Source organism: Ctenopharyngodon idella, chromosome 20, assembly GCF_019924925.1.
Source record: "Ctenopharyngodon idella isolate HZGC_01 chromosome 20, HZGC01, whole genome shotgun sequence".
In the NCBI taxonomy this organism is placed as follows: domain Eukaryota; kingdom Metazoa; phylum Chordata; class Actinopteri; order Cypriniformes; family Xenocyprididae; genus Ctenopharyngodon; species Ctenopharyngodon idella.
The window spans coordinates 17,869,147-17,888,101 of record NC_067239.1 but is presented as its reverse complement, the minus strand read 5'-3'; the positions used below and the strand labels follow the sequence as shown (position 1 = coordinate 17,888,101).

Below are 18,955 nucleotides of genomic sequence, written 5' to 3'. Positions count from 1 at the left end.
TAATGAGAGAATTTTCATTTTGGGGAGAACTAACCCTTTATTATGTTGATTTGGTGCTTAAGAAACATTTCTTATCATTATCAGTGTTAAAACTGTTTTGCTGCTTAATTTTTTGTGGAAACCATGATACAATTTTTTCAGTTAAAAAAGTTCAAAAGAACATTTATTTGAAATAGAAATATTTTATTTCATCATGAATGTATCTACCGTCATGTTTGATATATTTAAATGTCCTTGCTGAATAAAAGTATTAATTTCTCTCAAAAAATGTTTTTACTGAACCCAAAACATTTGAACAATGGTCTATTTTTGACACCTTAAAAGGTATGGTTCTATAAGTGGCAAGTGATGTCAGATCAGATGAAGGAGGGGAAGAAACAGAGCTTTGATAGGGGAATTTGGGTGGGGTTGCCCCCATCGGTCTGGAATTCTGTGAAGGGGACTCGGAATGTGGAGAATGACTGTCATGAGATAGTCCTGGGGGTCAAAGGCCAGGACGGGTTTAAAGGACACCTGCTGGACCACTGTCAAAGCTGGATGAGGCTTGAGTCTTCTCGCTTATGTTTATTTTTGCCCCTAAACAGAAATTAACTTTCTTAATGTAATTGCATTGCTCACATATTTTCCTACATCCCCACAAGAGAGTCTTTTGTGACTCCTATTTCTGTTCTGTTATTAAACTAGTATGAAGCCTAATTGACCTTTAACTTAATAGAACTGTGCTTCTCAGAGTAGAATCTCTTTTTGTTTTCTCCAAGCCTTAATGGACTTTAAAAGCCAAGCAGACATTAAAGGAAGGTAAAGGTGATATATGCCATATCTTTATCATATCCGTAAACCGCAAATTTAACATTTCAGAAGCTTATTTGAATTACTAGAGTAAAAATATGCTATTTAGATTACAGTCCTGTCCAGCAATGCTGACTGAATACTAAATGTGATCAACAGGCTACATTTTAGAATCAGGACATTCTGTCCTGATTGATATATTTACTGTATCCAAAGGAAATGTGAATGCTTGGTTATGTGGATATGCCATCTAAATTCCTAAGCCAGTCAGATCATCTGTGTTGAAGTGTTTCTAAATGTATTTTGAATTTGAATGTAGTCAACATGGAAGCTGACGCTGATATTAAAACCATGAATGTCAAATCCCTTTTCAAATCTTGGTCTTCAACTGAGTTCTTCTCCTGCGCCTGTTTTAACGCTTCACTTTAGTACACAAGAGAAGTGCCAAACCTTTATGATGGTGCACAGCTCTTTTACTGGATGTGGTGCCTCCCTTTTGGAAGGTTTTTTTTATAAAAAGAGTCCTGACAAAAACATGTTGTATCACAGTTTACACAAACATATTAAGCTGCACAACTGTTTTCAACATATAATGATAAATGTTTCTTGAGCACCAAATCAGCATATTAGAATGATTTCTAAAGGATCATGTGAAAACTGGAGTAATGGTTGCTGAAAATACAGCTTTGCCAACACAGGAATAAATTACATTTTAAAAATATATTAAAATATAAAACAGATATTTCAAATTGTAATAATATTTCACAATATTACTTTTTTGTGTGTTTTTGATCAAATAAATTCAGCCTTGGTGAATAGCTACATTAAATTGTATCACCAGTGCCCTGCTGAAAAGATCATAGTACAATTTTGACCCTTCATCTCTCTCTTTCCTTCTTTTTAGCCTCTTCAGAAGAATGGACAAATCTCTATTTCCAGTCTTAATGGGAAGACAGATGATCAGACAGAATATAACGGTCACACGGAGGAGAACCCACCGGCTGAGGGTAGATGCTCTTTCCATATGTGCTTGTACATTGTGTGTATATATCACTCTCATATCTTTATTACCATGTGTGTTTGGAATGGCAATGACTGACACTAATAGTGGGCTGCCTCCCAGCGTCAGAGGTCTGTGTGTGTGTGAGGCTTAAGATGTGATCTTTATCTTTTTATCTGTGTGCCCTCATGCCCCAACTGATCCTTCCCATAATCCCCAGCTATCCTAGGGATGAGAACACCTACATAGAGGCTACAGTGAGTGGACACCAACATAGACCTCTTTACCCCCTTACCAATGGTCTATGAGAAAACCCTAGAGCAATAATGCACACCATGTTTATTTATATTTGTTTTTTGCATTTTTTTCTTCCTTTTCAACTCAGAGAGACCACCGAGATGCTTCCCCCCAATAATATTTAGTAAGCCATGACCTAGCTGACCCCTTCAAGAGACTGGTGCATGTTTTTAATAAGCTACCCTCATTGCATGTGTCGAAATCTTAGGTGTTTTTTATTTTTGAGGTCAAATGACATTTTCGTGATCAAATGGAGGAATTTCATCACACATCCAACTGAAAAAAAGGAAATATTGTAGAATAACAAACTGATTGTATAAATTGAACCTTGAATTTTTGTCACCAAGGTCATGGGTTTGATTCCCAGGAAGTGCATGAACTGATAAATTGTATACCTTAAATGCAATGTAAGTTGCTTTGGATAAAAGCATCTGCAAAATGCAAAAATCTAATCATATAGATTTCAAAAGATTAATGTCAAATGTCGTTTCAAGTAGTAAATTCATAGGCTTAGATTGTAAGAAGTACCTTTGGTTGAGAAAGAGACCAAAAATTAAGTCATTATTTACTCAAAATTTTGGAGACCTATAGGTCGTTTTTCAACCACCTTATTACGACCTATATTTACATTTTAAAGTCATGCGCCCTCTAGCTGACGTAAAAATAATGACAGTGTCGTGTTACGTCTGTCTTCATGAAATGATTTGTCCTATTTCCATTTAGCAAAACTCATTTTTTTATTAACGACTACACCCACCCTACCCTTAGAAATTAATAGTGCATATACACTTTATGAGCACATGCGTTCCCTGGGATCGAAACCAAGATCGCATGATCATATGATTGCATATTGTTATATATTGCAATGCTCTGCCAATTGAGCTACACGAAACCCGAAATATGACGTAGATAAAAGGGAACAATGCATTAAAATGAAAGTGTCCTGTTGTTGATAGGGGCGCAACTTTAGTAAACGCTCCTATGGGTCGTATTTCAGGGAAGTGACAAACGACCTATATAGGCGTATTGGTTGGAGAACATGTTGAAATTTTGACATCTGCCATAGGTCTCATTGACATGTTGCCTGATTCGTGAATGAATCATTCAGAAAATTTCAAACCTAAAATAATTGTTTGTTAACAAATTAGACATTGCTATTTCTTTTGAGGGCAAGAGAAAAATTGACTGGGAAAAAGGTCTTACCACAAAGGAAATGACAGGAAGCAAGAATACCAAAGAAGACCAAATAGTCTCTCTTCTGTGCCACATCTGAAAATGTAGACACATTTACACACAAATAAAACCTGTTCCTTATTATTGTGGCTGATTCTGATTCTGATAAAAGTCTCAACCATGACAATATCAAGACAAGCCCTTGAAACACTCCCAAAATTTCTGATCTCAATACTGGCTTTATTTATTCTGCATGATGAATGCTATAATGCCAGCCAAGAATATTTAGCCATAATTTTCTTGCATGCTCAGTCCAGCCATTCATTTTCTCCAACATCCCCAGAGTACCAGAAAAAAACCTGGAACGTGTTACAGAAATGTACTGTGTGTAAAGTGAATGTGTTGATACATCTGTCTGTTCTCCATTGTTATGAAACCTCCCAAAATATCATGCTGTCAGTTTTTAGTGTAACTTAACAATTGAAACCATGTACGCGGAGTCACAAAGTCAAATGAGAGAGAAGTATGATTATTTTGGTGTCCACTCTGCCAGAAATATCTTGTGCAATGTCTCGTCTGCCAAAATCAACAAAGAAGAAAGTAGTGCTCTCGATATTAAAAACACATACATTTTTACCATTTCCTTTAATCAGCATCTTTTCGAATTGACTACGCCTAGCTTTTCCAATGGTCAGGGATACACATATCCATACGTGCACGCTCACTCACAGTCATCTGATTGAACTGATGCCCTTATATCAGCAGAAAATTACAAACACAGATATACTTGCATGACCTTTATGTACAGACATGCATCAGATACATGTATACAAAAGTTTGCAAAAGAATTAAGTTTTCCCACCCAATCACTTACACACACACACACACAAGCTGGCTGCCAGGCATTTAGGAGGCGGCGGCGTGAGTGAGTCCAGAGAGTGAGCTCAACCATTATCTCATACACAGTCCTCCCCCACCGAGCTGTGTGTGTGTGTGTGTGCTTTTACTCTGATAGGATATGAGTCTGTGCTTCATATCAAACATGTTTTAACAGGCTGTATGTGATTATCTGTTTATCTCAGGAATTCATTTGCTGGCATAAGTGTGTCACTTTACAGTATATTTTCTTTTTGCTATCAGTTTAGTATGTGTGTTTTTGTGTGTTTGACCTATTTCTGTGGAATTGTGTCCACAGAGAGCTCCACCTCTGAGATGGTTGATAATTGCTTTAGCTTTTTTTATTGGAGTGTGGAATCTGAATCCAAATCTGAGTGATTTGATGTTGACAAAGTGTGTGTGTGTGTGTGTGGTCAGTACTTCACTTCTCAGAATCATTTTACCAGAGCTGCAGTATGATTTCAGGTCAGATTCCTGGAAAATTGAGAACATATTTTGATTTTGATTGAGTGCTTGTTTTCTAGTTTTAAATGACAAAAGAAAATATTCAGGTCAGGTCTTTTGAAACTACATACAAACTGCACTGATTTCTTGTGTTGAGGTCTATTAGTAACTTGAAGGATTTTCTTGACCGAGTAAACATTTGGTACTATGAGTATGTTTCAGTAATACTCACACAGATGAGGAAAGTTGAGATGACATGAGAATGGAATGTGAGAAGTGTGGAGCGATGAAGGGCTTGGCAGAAAGAAAACCACAGGGAGAGTGTGAATATGTGTTTGATTAAGTGTAATTTAATTCATTTCATTTGCGCCAATAAAATTGTATAAATGTATAGAGATGTAAAGAGTCCATTAATCAAAAGAAATAAGAGTTTTCCCTGTAAAAGCCGAAAAAAAGAGTGTAGCTTCATTTTTGTTTAGCTGTTAAACATTCGTCCTGACTATTGACATAAGGATATTGAAAGTGAGATTTGATCTGGATAGGCAGGGAATACACAATCCAGAAAATTAAATGTTGGCTTGGTATTTTACATTACTACATGTTGACATAAAATCTCCCTAACTTATTACCTTTAGGTCATTAATGAGAAATTTGATTGTCTCATATTGTGTCATTGAGCTTTGTCATGTCGGGAACTGATAGTTTGCCAACCATACATTTTTTTAAAAGATATAAGATATTAAACATTTTATTCAGCAAGGGCACTTAAAATTGATCAAAAGTGAAAATTCTGTTTAATGAAAAATCAAATTAATGATGTTCTTTCAAACTTTCTATTCATCAAAGAATCCTGAAGATTATATATATATGTATGTATTTGGGTCAATGACGTGACGGATCATTTTTTGTCCAAAGACCTTAGTGATAATAAAAAACAAAGATATGACATCCAAAGTATGTAAGGTAGTACAACTAGATCACTTTTATTGAATCCAAAAGGTTTTAATTATATTTTGCTACATATAAAGGCATTTTAAAGATTTTGAAGTGTCAAAAGGTCATTCGGTTTATCCGTCCAAGGGCAAATACAGCCATTTCGTTGGTGATTAAAATATCTTAAAATGTAATAAATGTATTTTTTTATCATATATCATATATCAACATAGTGCAAAATTATGTGTAGAAGTCGTTGCTTTGTTATGAGAAAGAATGTCCGGAAAAAAGAATTTCATTGATGTCATTCAGAGTAACCAATATAAAGGGACCATTTTGGATCAAGTCATGCGGTCAGTATCATGTGACAGGATGTGACATCATTCAGACACCTGCAGAGGACCACATGGTTGTAAAGCAAAGTTACTAACTCTCTCTTAACTATTTGAAAAATTCATATTTTCACTTGCTCATACGCATGTCCCGAAACATCAGGTCATTTGGTACAACTGCTATAAAACATAGAAAATGTAATATTTTAAAAAATTATACTTGATTGTCCTTTTGCTCGCTAGATAGCAATCTAACTATCTATCTAGCTAGATATCAGCCTGTTAGCATTGTTTGAAAATATCGTCATTCGGTATAACCAAAAGTGTCATTCGTTAAAACTGAAATTTTGGTTAAACCGAATGACTTTTTTAGTGACAAATTGTGTCCATCTTGTAAAAAATGACAAAAGCAGTGTTAATTGATTATAAAAACCACATAATCTCATTGTTAACACTTAATAAAACTTCAAAATTAATTATATCTCCATTAGGTTTTTTACACTTTTAAAAACCTTATTCATCAATGACCCATGTATATCAGGTACTTGAGCAAATCATTATATTAGAATGATTTCTGAAGGATCATGTGACACTGAAGACTGGAGTAATGGCTGCTGAAAATTCAGCTTTACTATCACAGGAATAAATTACTTTTTAAAATATATTAAAATAGAAAACAGTTATTTTAAATGGTAATAATATTTCACAATATTACTGTATTTTACTATATATTTCATAATAAATGCAGCCTATCTGCACACTTCATACATGTACGTTGACTGTAAGTATGTTTGGACTGGATGACAGTGTCATTGACATGGGTACATAGAGTACAAGTAAACAAACTGAATCATAGCCGTGTGATGAATTATGATGTCACTGTTACAAATTGTACCTAGCGCTGTGACAGCTCATTGGAGTAGTTACGTACTCTGTAAGTAATCTGAGTCATTGTCAAAGTGTCCTTTCTGAAAAATGACAAATTAGCCAAAGGGAAAGAAAATGACCTAATAGTCAAGGAAACTGGTGAGGGAAGAGGAAGCACTGACGCAAAAGAATGAGCGTTCTTCCTGTGCAGCATTCCTCAGCTTCCTCTATCCATAGAAAGCAAAGGAAATGGCAAGAATAACAGGGAAAGCTTGATGTAGAGATGTAGAGATGGAGGAAGGTACAAAATGAAGAGATTGTGTTTTGAAGATAATGTATTGAGCAAAATCAATTGATAGTATAAAGCAGGAGAATGCTGGAAAGTTAGAGACAGTCTTCTGATGCTGGCCAGATCTTCACACAGCTCTCATTTCCATTTCCTCCCATTATTTCGCCATAACCTTCCTGGCTCGTGGAATGCGTGCATAGTTGAGGGCGTGTGTATCTTGAAGTATGTGTGTACGTGTGTGAGTTGGGGTCTACAGTGACGTCGTAGCATCCCCTGCAAGACCCCAGGCCAGTGGGAAGCCCACCTCCCCATGTTCCCAGCCAAAACAGACCGCCGACTGCTCACGTTTCTGTGTTTGATCTCATTTCCCTGGTGGAAAAGATAACATGGATGTCATTCTAGATATCGGATCCACTATGGCAGACCATGACGGCTGTTATATAATATCCTACTACATCAGGCAAGAGTAGGTCATTCATGTTAATAGTGTCTTAATGGTCAAGTCCTCAAATATGACTCAGCTTATGAGTGATACATACGGGCAGAAGTAGAGGACAAGCTTCCTCTTTTGAGGAATGTACATTACAGTAGATGGGAGTGACTCACACTGTCTTTAGTGTGAGAGAGAGTCTGTTCTTATTGAATTCCTTTCCTATGGAGTCACTGGGGACAAAAAGTCTTTCCCATATGTCAAATCCCTCTGATCTGAGCCCCATGGCTCTGTCTGCTGCTACAGATCACAATAAAGTCTAAGGATGGCTATTCATCAGCTATTCAAGAAGAATTTGCCCTACTTGTCCCCCTAGCTTTGCACCCAAACACTTGTGTTAATGTCTAGTGCTATATTCCAGTTCAGTTTAGAAACTTAAACATCACAATAAAATTTCAGTCAAATTATTGTAAAACAATTTGTGTCTGGTCAAGTGAATGAGACAGAAGGAGTTTTGGTTTACCAATCTTAACCAGATGAGTTTCCGTATCTGTAGGTTCCAGACCAAACTGGATTAGAGTTGTTATCACCAACTTAGAAGAAGATTTCAGCTGGAATTCACACATTCCATGGGAACAATGGCAAGGTGTGAGATGTCTGATTAGACCCTTGTATGCCGAGGAATCTCACTGGCATTTTTCAGCCATCCTGCTTCAACAAAAGTTGAATGAAATAAGCTGCCTCAGTTTACACTTTGAATGGGCCATTAGCACTGTCCAGTCTCATTACATTAGCACTCCACTAGCTAGTCTGGGAAGCAAATTTGAAATAGAAAGTAACTTTATTTGCTAACCTTTCGCTTATAAACAATTCAGATTGTTAATCTTATTAAGGGAGATTTTTGTTAAACAGCATTTTCCTAAAATATTTTAAAGTTACTGATATCTGTCAAAGAAGGTTACCATGTTTTAACTTATGTTTAGGGAACAATTTTTTCTAGAACTCTGTGGCAACTTATTTATAGAATATTGATCACATCAAGTCACTAAAACATAAATAACAATCCAGTCCAGAACAAAACTGTTACATCTGAAAATGTTAATGTAAATTATTAAAATTAAATAAATCAATATAAAATAACATTTTAAAAAATGTAATGCAAAATACAGCTTTGGTTAGAAATATGTACTGTATTATGGCTGGTACAAAATGGTGAATTAATTATTTTTCATCCAGAAATTGCTAGTATATTTCACAAATTATTACAAAGAATTAAACAAACTAGACAGACTGAAACAGTATTGTAAAACTCATTCCAATAATCTTGAAAATAATTTTACAGTGTAGTTTTTTTCACTTGCAATTGGCAGGTGTAGCAAAAAGTTGCATACATTAATATAACAGCCCATGGAGCGAGAGTGTTGTGGAGAAGATGTAAAGAATGAGCTCGGTAGAGTGAAAGGGAGAAGAAGCAGAAAGATAAAGAAAAATGGGAGAACATATTGTGGAGGTCCTTGTTTCACCCTTGTCCATTTTATATGGAGCCTGCTGTTTAGGAGATGGGAAGGGGAGATGGAGCTCTGTAAAACATCATGTACAGAATTGCTTTTGAAAACATGAATAATCCTCCCTCCCTTCACACATACATTTTAACTATGGCTTGACAATTTCTGTCATTTTGAACAGGGAAAGAAAAAGTTGGGAAAAGGAATGTTGAAGTTTGTGTGAGTGGGTGGAGGGAGTGTGTGAAGAGGAGTTGAGGGGGAAGGAAGAGGGAAACTCATTCAGTAGAGAGGGGCTTAGAACAGCTGAAAAGCTGAGGAGGAGGGAGGAGTGGGGGTGATGGGGGGGAGGGGGTCATGGGTGGGGTGGTCCCACATAGGACATGTGTCAGTGTCTGTTGAAATGTGTTTTACCCTCCCGCTCTCCTCATTCTCACCCAGAAACTCAGAAGAGGAGACGCCTGGCCTCAACACAAGCTCACAGGACAGAGAAAGAGAGGGAAACAAGAGTGTAGCTTTAAAGCCAATCAGCTGATCATAGTCTGAGAGGAAGCAGGACATTTACAAGAGGGGAGTTCAAAAACGCATCACTGTCATCAAGTTAAACAGCAGTTCTTTTTCTTTTTCTTTTTTTCCTGAAAAGTAATTGCAAACGTTTTTTGAAATGCTTGGGACAATAACTCTAACAGGTAAGATGCATCTAAAATCTATGACTTGTTATAGTTGGGGTGTATCGTGGTTTATATTTGGCGACGGGAGCGATAATAATTGAGATTGGCACTGTAGGAATTTCCTGATATTTTGTTTATATTATTGTTATTATTAATGGATCATCTTATGAAGATATTCAGTAATCAGTTAATTCAGTGAAATTGTGGATTCTAATACACGATCTGTAGCCTATGGCATCATTGTGTAGAGTTATTCATTGTGTATTTAATATTATTAAATACTTGAATATTTGTTTAATGAAGAATTTTGTTCAGAATTGTTTCATTCAAGTGATTTATTGCTTTAACTGAAATATCTCAAGGTTCTTTTTTGTGCGTATGTTTAATGATTTTTTGCATTTCATTCTTCTTGGTCTTTGATAGAGTCTAGAACTTATCAGGTTTCAGTGTATATTGACAGTGATGCTTAAAGTTGTAAAGTCACATCTCCTGTCTATTAATGTGAAGCATTAGCCAGTGTGGGGGACCAACCTAAACCTTAGAATGTTGTTTTAATTTTAGAGTTCCTATTGTACATATAGTATGAGAAAGAAAGTACAGCTAGGTGGGTTTATGCTTGTAATGTATAGAATTCTTGGAAGTGTTCAGAGCTGATGGGCTTCAGTGGTCTCAGATGTCCTTCTTTTTAAAGAATTTTAATGAGTTTTTAAGTCCCTCAGATCTTAGTCAGGGTTCTCTAGAGGTGGTGTGGGTGTATGGAATTGATTACCTACTGCACATGACTTCAGAGAGTGTTTTGATTAGCTGGGGATGTTTATTAAGAATTTTTTGTGGATGTTCTTATCTTTACGTTTATGTCAGTTTAATCTATTTTGTCCTAAACTGACGATTTAATTCAATTTCATATATGCTCTAAACACATCTATGTCAAAGGGAGTCACAGAGTTACTAAAGTGTAGTTATTTAGTGCAGGAGGTGGGGTTGTTGGCATGGTGGGGGTCCGACAGTCAGTCTACTGCTGAGTCTTTTTGCAACTTCCCTAAACTCACAGGCTCCACTAATGAACAGCCTATATTTGCATGTAACAGCAAGGGGTTGTGGGTTGTTGACCATTACCTCAGGCCCATCTCAACAAACATCCACCCCTCCCCCATATTTCTAGAAAGCCCAACTATCACACCACTGTGATTTCAGATGGCATCTGCCCCCACCCATTCCAAAATGCTTACCCACAGTTTTACACTTTAGCAGCCTCAACAGACACGCTATTGAATTCCTTGGCTCGAGTTTCCCCAGTATGATCCACTATTGAGACAAAGGCAAATGTAGGGCAACTGGTTGCTTCACCAAGTCTTTGACCCATTTTGTCTTTAATGTACTCATGTTAAAATACACACACTCATGGCTCCCTGTCTCCAGCTGTGTGAGGCAACAGCAACGTCTCTTTTTCATGAGAATGTGCGTCCTTCATATTCTTAAACTTAACTTCATAGTTAAAACTGTAAGAAGAAACATCTGGCAATACACCCAGAAGTTGATGTTTGTAAAATAACGTGGTAAAGATGATTTAAGAGCATATAATCTGTAGCTGCAGATTTATCAAGTCTTAGATAATGTAAAAAAACATGTAAAAAAACATGTAAAAAAACAACCACAAAAAACATGACTGTATGTTTATAGTGGGTTTCTAATTTAATGATATTTTCTCTTTCTAAATGTTTGTCTAATTATGGTACTATGTATGGTAAATGTATGGTACATTTAGATCCCACCCAACTTTAACACTTTTACAAACACTTCATGACTAGAAATGTTTAAACTATAGACCTTACTGCTTGTTTTAATAATCAGTCTTCCATATCACCAAGGCTGAGAAATTTCTGTCTGTCATTCTATATGGCTTCCCATAATGCCCTTTTCCCATTTTACAATAAGGATTTTAATCATGGTAGTTTAAGTTCCAGGATGGACAATAGTGTGGGCCCCCCACCCCTTTTAGCCAAAGCAGGAAAAAACCAGGGGCCCATTGTGAGACAAAGAGGACAACACAATACAGTCTTCCTAAGCTGAAGTTTAGATTTTGGTTTTGTCTGGGGGGGGTATGGTTTGTTGTATTGTAGGGGGATGGGGTGCATCCCAGTACCACATTGAATTGTGGGATTAGGTTGGTGCTTCACTAAATTTGAAACATACATTGAAAACATGGAGCTCCTTTTTGTTTGGATGGATTAATTTAAGAGTGATTTTTCACTAAGACAACAACACAAGTTTCAAGGTTAGGGTAATCAATCCAAGCCTTTACCGGTCACATAAAAATGAAATTGTTCTAAACAACATATAAATCATTTTGATCTCTGGCTTAAGTTGATTTGGCAGATAAATGGGTTTGCTGCCCCTTTATCTCGGCCTCTGTATTACAAGTGTGTAGGAAGGCAAGTAACATGATATTCATGCATTAAAAATGCTTGGAATTTGTTTTTAAAGTCACTGGGTGGGTTTCAGACCCCAGAGCAAGAGCAAGCAGAGCCAGATGTGAATGGTCCCTTGCTAGGTTGGATGTCAAAGGGAAACTGGGCCTCTAGGAGGCCTACACTACGTACATGCAAACTTGACTCCCTCTTCCTAGCCCCACACCCTCAAAACCAACCCACTCCTGTCAAAACACAGATAGACAAGGGAGGAATTTAAGACATTATATGTGTTCTCTTGTTTATCCCACCTGTTGCAATTTTAGTTAGAATTTGTCTCGGATGCTTAAGAACTGGGCACATATACAGGCTTAAAGTAGATTAATAAAGTGATATTACAAACCATCCCCTTCATTATGTGTTTGCTGTTATATTAAATAAGGTCAGTTTCATAGTCTAAATGTTTGGCAACATAGCCTGCATAACTGTGAAGCTTACAACATGGAAATTTCCCCTAGTTGCCTTGATGTTAAATCTTGTCATCATTCCCCAGCTTTTATTAGGAAAGAGACCAGAAAATGTAAACTTAATATCAAATTGCCATCATATGCCTGATTAGATGTGTACAGGGGGTGAAATGTTTTTGCAGGTTTTCTAGCAATGCGGCTCTGATTTCCTTCAAATGCCACAACCCTCCATCTTGAATTAATTATATTGCTAGATCATGTATTTTGCTTTTATTACTCTAACTTGTTTTTCTACACTTAATCATTTTGAGAATTGGCTATCCATATGAGACAAAGGAGTTGTATAAGACTTTATGAGTGTTATGATATTCGATAATCTGTTAACTCATTCCTTGATGATCCCAGTGATGATTGGTTGATTTATGTCATTTGTGAACTCAAGTAACTTGAACAACTGTAACTGAAAAAATTATACTAGAAACTTTACTAAAACTGTGCATGTTTTTCATTACAGTTGGCCAAACGGACACCATCTCCCAAAAAGAAGACAGCCCTGAAACAATTGAGGTGCATCAGGAAGAGGTTGCCCCTCAAGTTAATGGAGAGAAAGGAGACGATTCTGCAAATGCAGATGAAATTACAACTGCAGAAGAGAAGGTAGTAGAGGAAAAACAAGAGGAGACAAATGAGGTGGGCTTCAAGAAAATCTTCCGTTTTGTTGGATTCAAGTTCACTCTAAAGAAAGACAAGAATGAGAAGACTGAGCCTGTGCAACTGCTGACAGTGAAGGAAGCAGAGAGTGGTGCAGATGCAGCTGCTGAGGAAAAGAAAGAGGAACCTGCAACAGAGGAAGACAAATCTGTGGAAGATAAATCACCAGAAACCACAGAAAAAGAGCAGGAGACCACAACTGAAGAAGTGACTGAAAAGGCAGAAGAACCAACAGACCAAACTGTAGTTGATGCCCCATCAGAGACTGAAAAGACAAGTGATGAGGCAACCGATAAATCTGCTGAAGAAATGGGGACAATATCAGAGAAAGAACCAGAGCAGGAAGTGCCAACTGAATTGCCCACAAGTCCACCCTCTCAAGAGACACAGAGTCCCTTTAAGAAATTTTTTACTCAGGGAATCTTTTCTAACCTGCGGAAGAAGACAAGCTTCAAAAAGCCCAAAGATGAGGAACAAGTCAAAGAAAAGTCTGCAGAGGAGGACATTAAAGAAACTGAGGAGACAGCAGAGGGTGAGACAGTTGAGGGTACAGATGAAGCTAAAGTGGATGCAGAGAAAGAACCAGCTGAGAGTGAGCAAGTAAAGAAACTCCCTGAAACAGTTGAAACTAAAGCAGAAACGGCAGCTGAAACAACTTCCACTGAGACAGAAAAGCCACAAGATCTTAAAGTAGAGGCTGAGGCTACAAGTGAAGCTGAAACGTTGACTCAGACTGAAACTGCTGAAGCTCCAGCTGCTGAAACTGCTGATGAATCCCAACGCATTGATGATGCAAAACCAACAAGTGACAAGCCAGAGGTTTCAGATGAGGTGACCACTGAAGCTGAAACCCTGTCATCTCAGGAGAAAGCCAAGGCTCAGGGAAGCCCACTTAAGAAGCTGTTTACAGGAGCAGGTCTAAAAAAGCTGTCATCCAAAAAGCAGAAGAGTAAGAAAGAAGCTGAATCAAAGCAAACAGAATCAAGTGAACAAGCTGCTGAAAACATCCAGTCTTCCACTGAGTCTGCTGAGCCCCAGAAACCTGACAGCGGAGCATCTTCTCCAGAAGAATCTGGTGAGCATCTTGTAGGAGAGGTAACTCAAGCTGATGTGGATCAAGCCGTAGAGCCTGATGGTGAACCAGTCACTTCTGACAGTGAGAAAAAGAAAGATGGAATTTTACCTTGGTCCTCTTTCAAAAAACTAGTCACTCCAAAAAAACGAGTCAAAAGGCCATCTGAGAGCGAAGATGAAGCCCCTGGAGACAAACCCAAATCTTCTACCCTATCTTCAACTGAAAGTGCCGTCTTCGATGAGAAAACTGATGAGCCTAAACCTTCTGAAGAGGTACCATCTGAGTCTAAAGAAGAGTCACAGGCAGAATCTAAGGCTGAGCCACAAGTTGAGAAGCCTGAACCAGCTGCAGAGGAGCCAAAAAGAAAAATGGATACATCTGTGTCCTGGGAAGCTCTTATTTGTGTGGGGTCAGCTAAAAAAAGGGCCAGAAAAACTTCTGATTCTGATGATGAAGAACCTAAAATTGAGGAAGAAGTGCAGCAGTCTGGAGAAGAGCAGACAAAGACTGCCGAGTCCCCTCTTGTAAGCTCTGGTGAAGCTGACCATGAGAATTTGGCTTCTTCCCCTGAACCAGAAGAAGAACTTGTGTCTACCTGGGAGTCCTTTAAGAGGCTGGTAACCCATAGGAAGAAACCTAAAGCAGAAGACAAGTCTGATGAAGCCTCAGGCCCAGAGCAGACAACCTCTGACAGTGAAATTCCCAAAGAAGAGTCCTCTTTCTCTTTGAGGAAATTGATTCCACGCAGAAAGAAGAAGACTAATGGTAAACAAGAGCAGGTTTCTTCTGATGTTGGCTCTGCAGAGGATGACTCAGACACTCCAGCTGTGGTGCCTCTTTCAGAATATGACAATGAACCATCTACAGAAGTTGTGGTTAAGGCAGAGGAGGTGAAGCAGGAATCTGCACCAGGAACTCAGACAAAAGCCTCAGCTGAGGATAGATCACCATCTTGGATCTCAACCACTGTGGAAAATGTTGAGGATGAGACAGAGGGAAAGCAATTGAGTGACATACCCGAAGAAGGAGACACAGCTGCCACACCCAAATCAACCGATAACACCATTGCAGAGGACATTGTCGAGCTTACATCAGAAGCAGTTACTGCCCTTGAACAAGTAGAGGAGACTGAAATGGTTTCTGCTGTTTCACGCGTTACAGCATCACCAGTTACATCAGGTGAGACAACTCCTGTCCCAGGTGATGGTGTAGAGAAGAAGACTGATGTAGTACTTCAAGAAGCTGTGGAAACTGTCAGTGTTACCACAAGTGCCATAGCTGTCACCATGACTGAGGAACAGGAAAACGTAGTTGCCGTCATCACCGATGCTCTTCTGGTTGAGTCAGCCATCAAGGAAGAGAAAACAGTCTTGGTTGCACATGAGAAAACAGAGGCAACCGCTGTTTGCACCGGCCTTGACACTAGTGAAATAAAGGCAGTAGAAGAAGAAAGCCTCAATCAGAAGCCTGCAGTAGAGTCAGTCACAGTTGTTACTCAGGCACTAGTTACAGAGTTGGCTGTTGGAGAAAAAACACAGGAGCCTGAAAAGGCCAGTGTGGCTGAGGATAAGGTTCATGAGGCTCAGATGAGTGGAAGTCCAACTGAGCTCAAAGATGAGCCCTTAGAAAATGCAGTTGAGGCGAAAGCACAGTTTGAAGAGATGAAGGAGATATCTGAAGCGGAGACTGTGACTGATCTCGAAGAAGTAACAGCAGTCAAAGTAGCGCTTATCAATGTACAGCAGGAACCAGAATTTCTTGAAGAGCCAGTGGTGACAGAAAAATCCCCTCAGGTTGAGGCTGCTGGTCCTGTTGTAGCAACTGTTGAAGAGTCAATCTCTGCCCAAACTGTAGAAGTCACAGAAGTTGCTGTTGCTGAGGGTGAGAAAGTGCAAGAACTGGAGGGTGTTAAAGAGGCAGTTGCAACTGCTGAGGTAGCATCTATGGATGGAGTTGCCATGGCTGTAATAGAGGAGGCCATGGCAACCCTTCCAGAGGTGCCTGCTTCTCAAACTGCTGGGTCTACGGAAGATCACATTCCTGTTGTGGCCACCACTGAAGAATTTGCAGTCATCAAAGAGACTGTCTGTGTTATAAGCTCAACATCTGAGACAACAGAATCCCATTCAGCAGATCTAGCTCATGAAACTGTTATGGAAAAGGTTCCTCTTGTTCTTCCAACTGGTGACCACAGTATCCAGGTTATAGTGAATGATGTTGAGGTTGTCTCTGCTCAAGGAGTTATTGAGGGAAACTTTGAAGTAGCCTCTACAAAAGTTAGTGTTGTGGTTGAGGAAGTTATTGAGAATGCAAAAGAGGAAACTGAAGTGATCCAGGCAACCCAAGTGACAGAGGCAGAAATCACTGAGAAACAGAGCAGTGTTATTGTGCAAGAGGTCATTCAAAATGTTGTAGAGAACCTTGCTGAGGCACATGCAGAACAAAAAGTGTCTGAGAAGGCTACTGAGGAGGTAGAGAGCTGTACCACATCAGTGGAAGTCAAACTTGAAGAGTTCCCAGCGGTTTCTGAAATTGTTGAGGAAAAACCTTCAACAGAAGTCATTTCAGAGGAAAAAGATCCACTAGAAACAAGTCCAGAGAAACCAAAGGCATCTAACGATATCTGTAAAGACGACAATGAACAAACTTGCATTGTCTCTGAGAAACCAACAAAAACAGTCAATGAAGCCATACTGTTTGCTGAAACAGTCCCAGTCTCTATCACAGATGAAATCCATGCTCAAAATGAGGAGGTTGCTACTGTCTCTGTGGCAGATGTGCATCAAGAAACAGAGGTAACAAAAAGTGAAGTCGAACTAAAGCAAGCAGAAGAGACCAAAGAAAGTGAAGAAGGAACAAGTCAAGTTGAGTCAGATTCCACGGAAATCCAGCAAGAGACACAAGATTCAGAAGTTTCAGAAGCCATACCAGAAGAAAAGATGACAGAAACATCTGCAGGTCAAGACCAGGTTATGGTTGAGCAGTGTCAAATGGCACAGGAGGAACAGATTGAGACTGCAAAGGAATTTAACGTGGGTTTCATAAACGTCATAAATGCAGATGATGTACCTGTTCAAGACACTGAGACAAACATGAAAGAAGACGGTTCAGAGGGTCAGGAATCGGTAGTAGACAGGCCTCAGAAAGACTTGGAAGAGCCTCAAACGAAAGTCTCAACACAGGACACGACAAACCAGGGAGAGTCCAGAGATCCAGATTGTCAAAAGATGGATTCTAAAAATGCATCTGCCAAACTGGAGACTCCTACTGAGAAGACAGCAAATGCCATTGCAGTAGAGGAGGTAGTGGAGGAGGTCGGGAATGAGAATGAGCCTGTCTCCACAGAGGTTGTCACAGTGTCATGAGCAGGTTAGTCTTTATTAATTTATTGAAATTGAACATTTGTTATTTTAATTTTTTAATTTAAAACAAAACAATTATAACAAAATATTAAAGTGTTTTCAAAAGTAGTTTTGTCCATCACAAACAAAATAAATAAGTTCCACATTCCTTAGTAAACTTGTCACAGTTTTTGCATGGTGCCTTTTTAAAAGCATCAATGGATCTTAGTTTTATTAGAGGTGGATTTCCATTCGGTGAGATGAAAAAGCTTTTGTTCCATGTACCAGTAACCAAGGGACCTTCGATATCAAAGCAGGAATGCCGCTGCCTGACCCTTCACTTTGTATGCTGGGTCTTAAAGGGAAGCCGTGTGAAGAGAGATGAACTTGTGGTGAAAGACCGAGTATAATTCCCCACCCCCTTCCTAATGCACTCTCTTATTCTCTTCCACTCATCAAAGCTTTCAAGATGTAGTTAGAGAACCAATTAATTTGAAAAGATACACTGTATGATCAAATACAATCCTTGGGAGTGTCATATCAGCATATGAGCAGATAGACTAAAACTTTTATGTTTTTTATAATTTATGATATTGATAGTTTATTATTTATTAAATTCAATAAGTCTTAAAGTACCCAATGAAGTACAATGCTACCTGATTCTCCATGTCAGTTTTCCCAAGAAATGATTAAGGAATGCTAGGTAATAATATAGGAGGGGCACTTGAAGGGTAATACTACATTACAGTAAGTCCGTTGACATGCACAGTTTTTGTGTAGTCGAGCTGCAGTCACGTATCTTTTGAAACATGCTCACAAGGCCAATTGTAGTACGATTCATGTGTTTACATCTTCAATTGCATTACCTAAATTAATTAAAAAAGATTAATTATTGTTTTAGTCTGACTTGAATCAGACTTTTAAATTGCACATAAACATACTTGATATCTGTACTACTCATTTTACATTTTAAAATTATTACTTAAATGCGCAATAAAAATGAGCATAATCAGAGGCAACTCCATAAAATAAATACATGTATTATTTGATACCTATTAAAATAATTACACTGTTCAATGAGCCCTAATGTAAAGTAAGTGTGACCAAAAAAAGGAAGGGGATGAGAGAAGAGAGCTGGGTGTGTCTGCTAAATGTTTGATGAGTGCTAATGCAGCACTGCAGTAGAGCAGAGGCTGGTGATATATAGCATCGCAGCTTGAGCTTTGGTGCAGGGCTCACTTTCTTCTCTCTCACTACCCCCTTTGCCTTGGTGACTTGTGCTGAGTCATACAACAGAGTGAGACAGTGGTTGGAGGCACAAAAGATGCA

The 18,955-nt window shown here is 38.5% G+C and overlaps 1 protein-coding gene across 2 annotated transcripts in view; it reads left to right on the top strand.

Annotated features, from left to right (window-relative positions):
• akap12b (A kinase (PRKA) anchor protein 12b) overlaps positions 1 to 18,955 on the top strand; it is a 45,451-nt gene that overhangs the window by 24,585 nt on the left and 1,911 nt on the right. The window contains exons 2-3 of one of the 2 annotated variants that reach the window (XM_051876466.1): positions 1,694 to 1,796; positions 13,014 to 17,654. In XM_051876466.1, coding sequence (XP_051732426.1) covers positions 1,694 to 1,796; positions 13,014 to 17,650 — 4,740 coding nt within the window. In that variant the 3' untranslated portion in view covers positions 17,651 to 17,654. Of the gene's footprint in view, positions 1 to 1,693; positions 1,797 to 9,372; positions 9,643 to 13,013; positions 17,655 to 18,955 lie in introns of those variants that run through there. The other variant, XM_051876467.1, reaches the window with a different exon arrangement.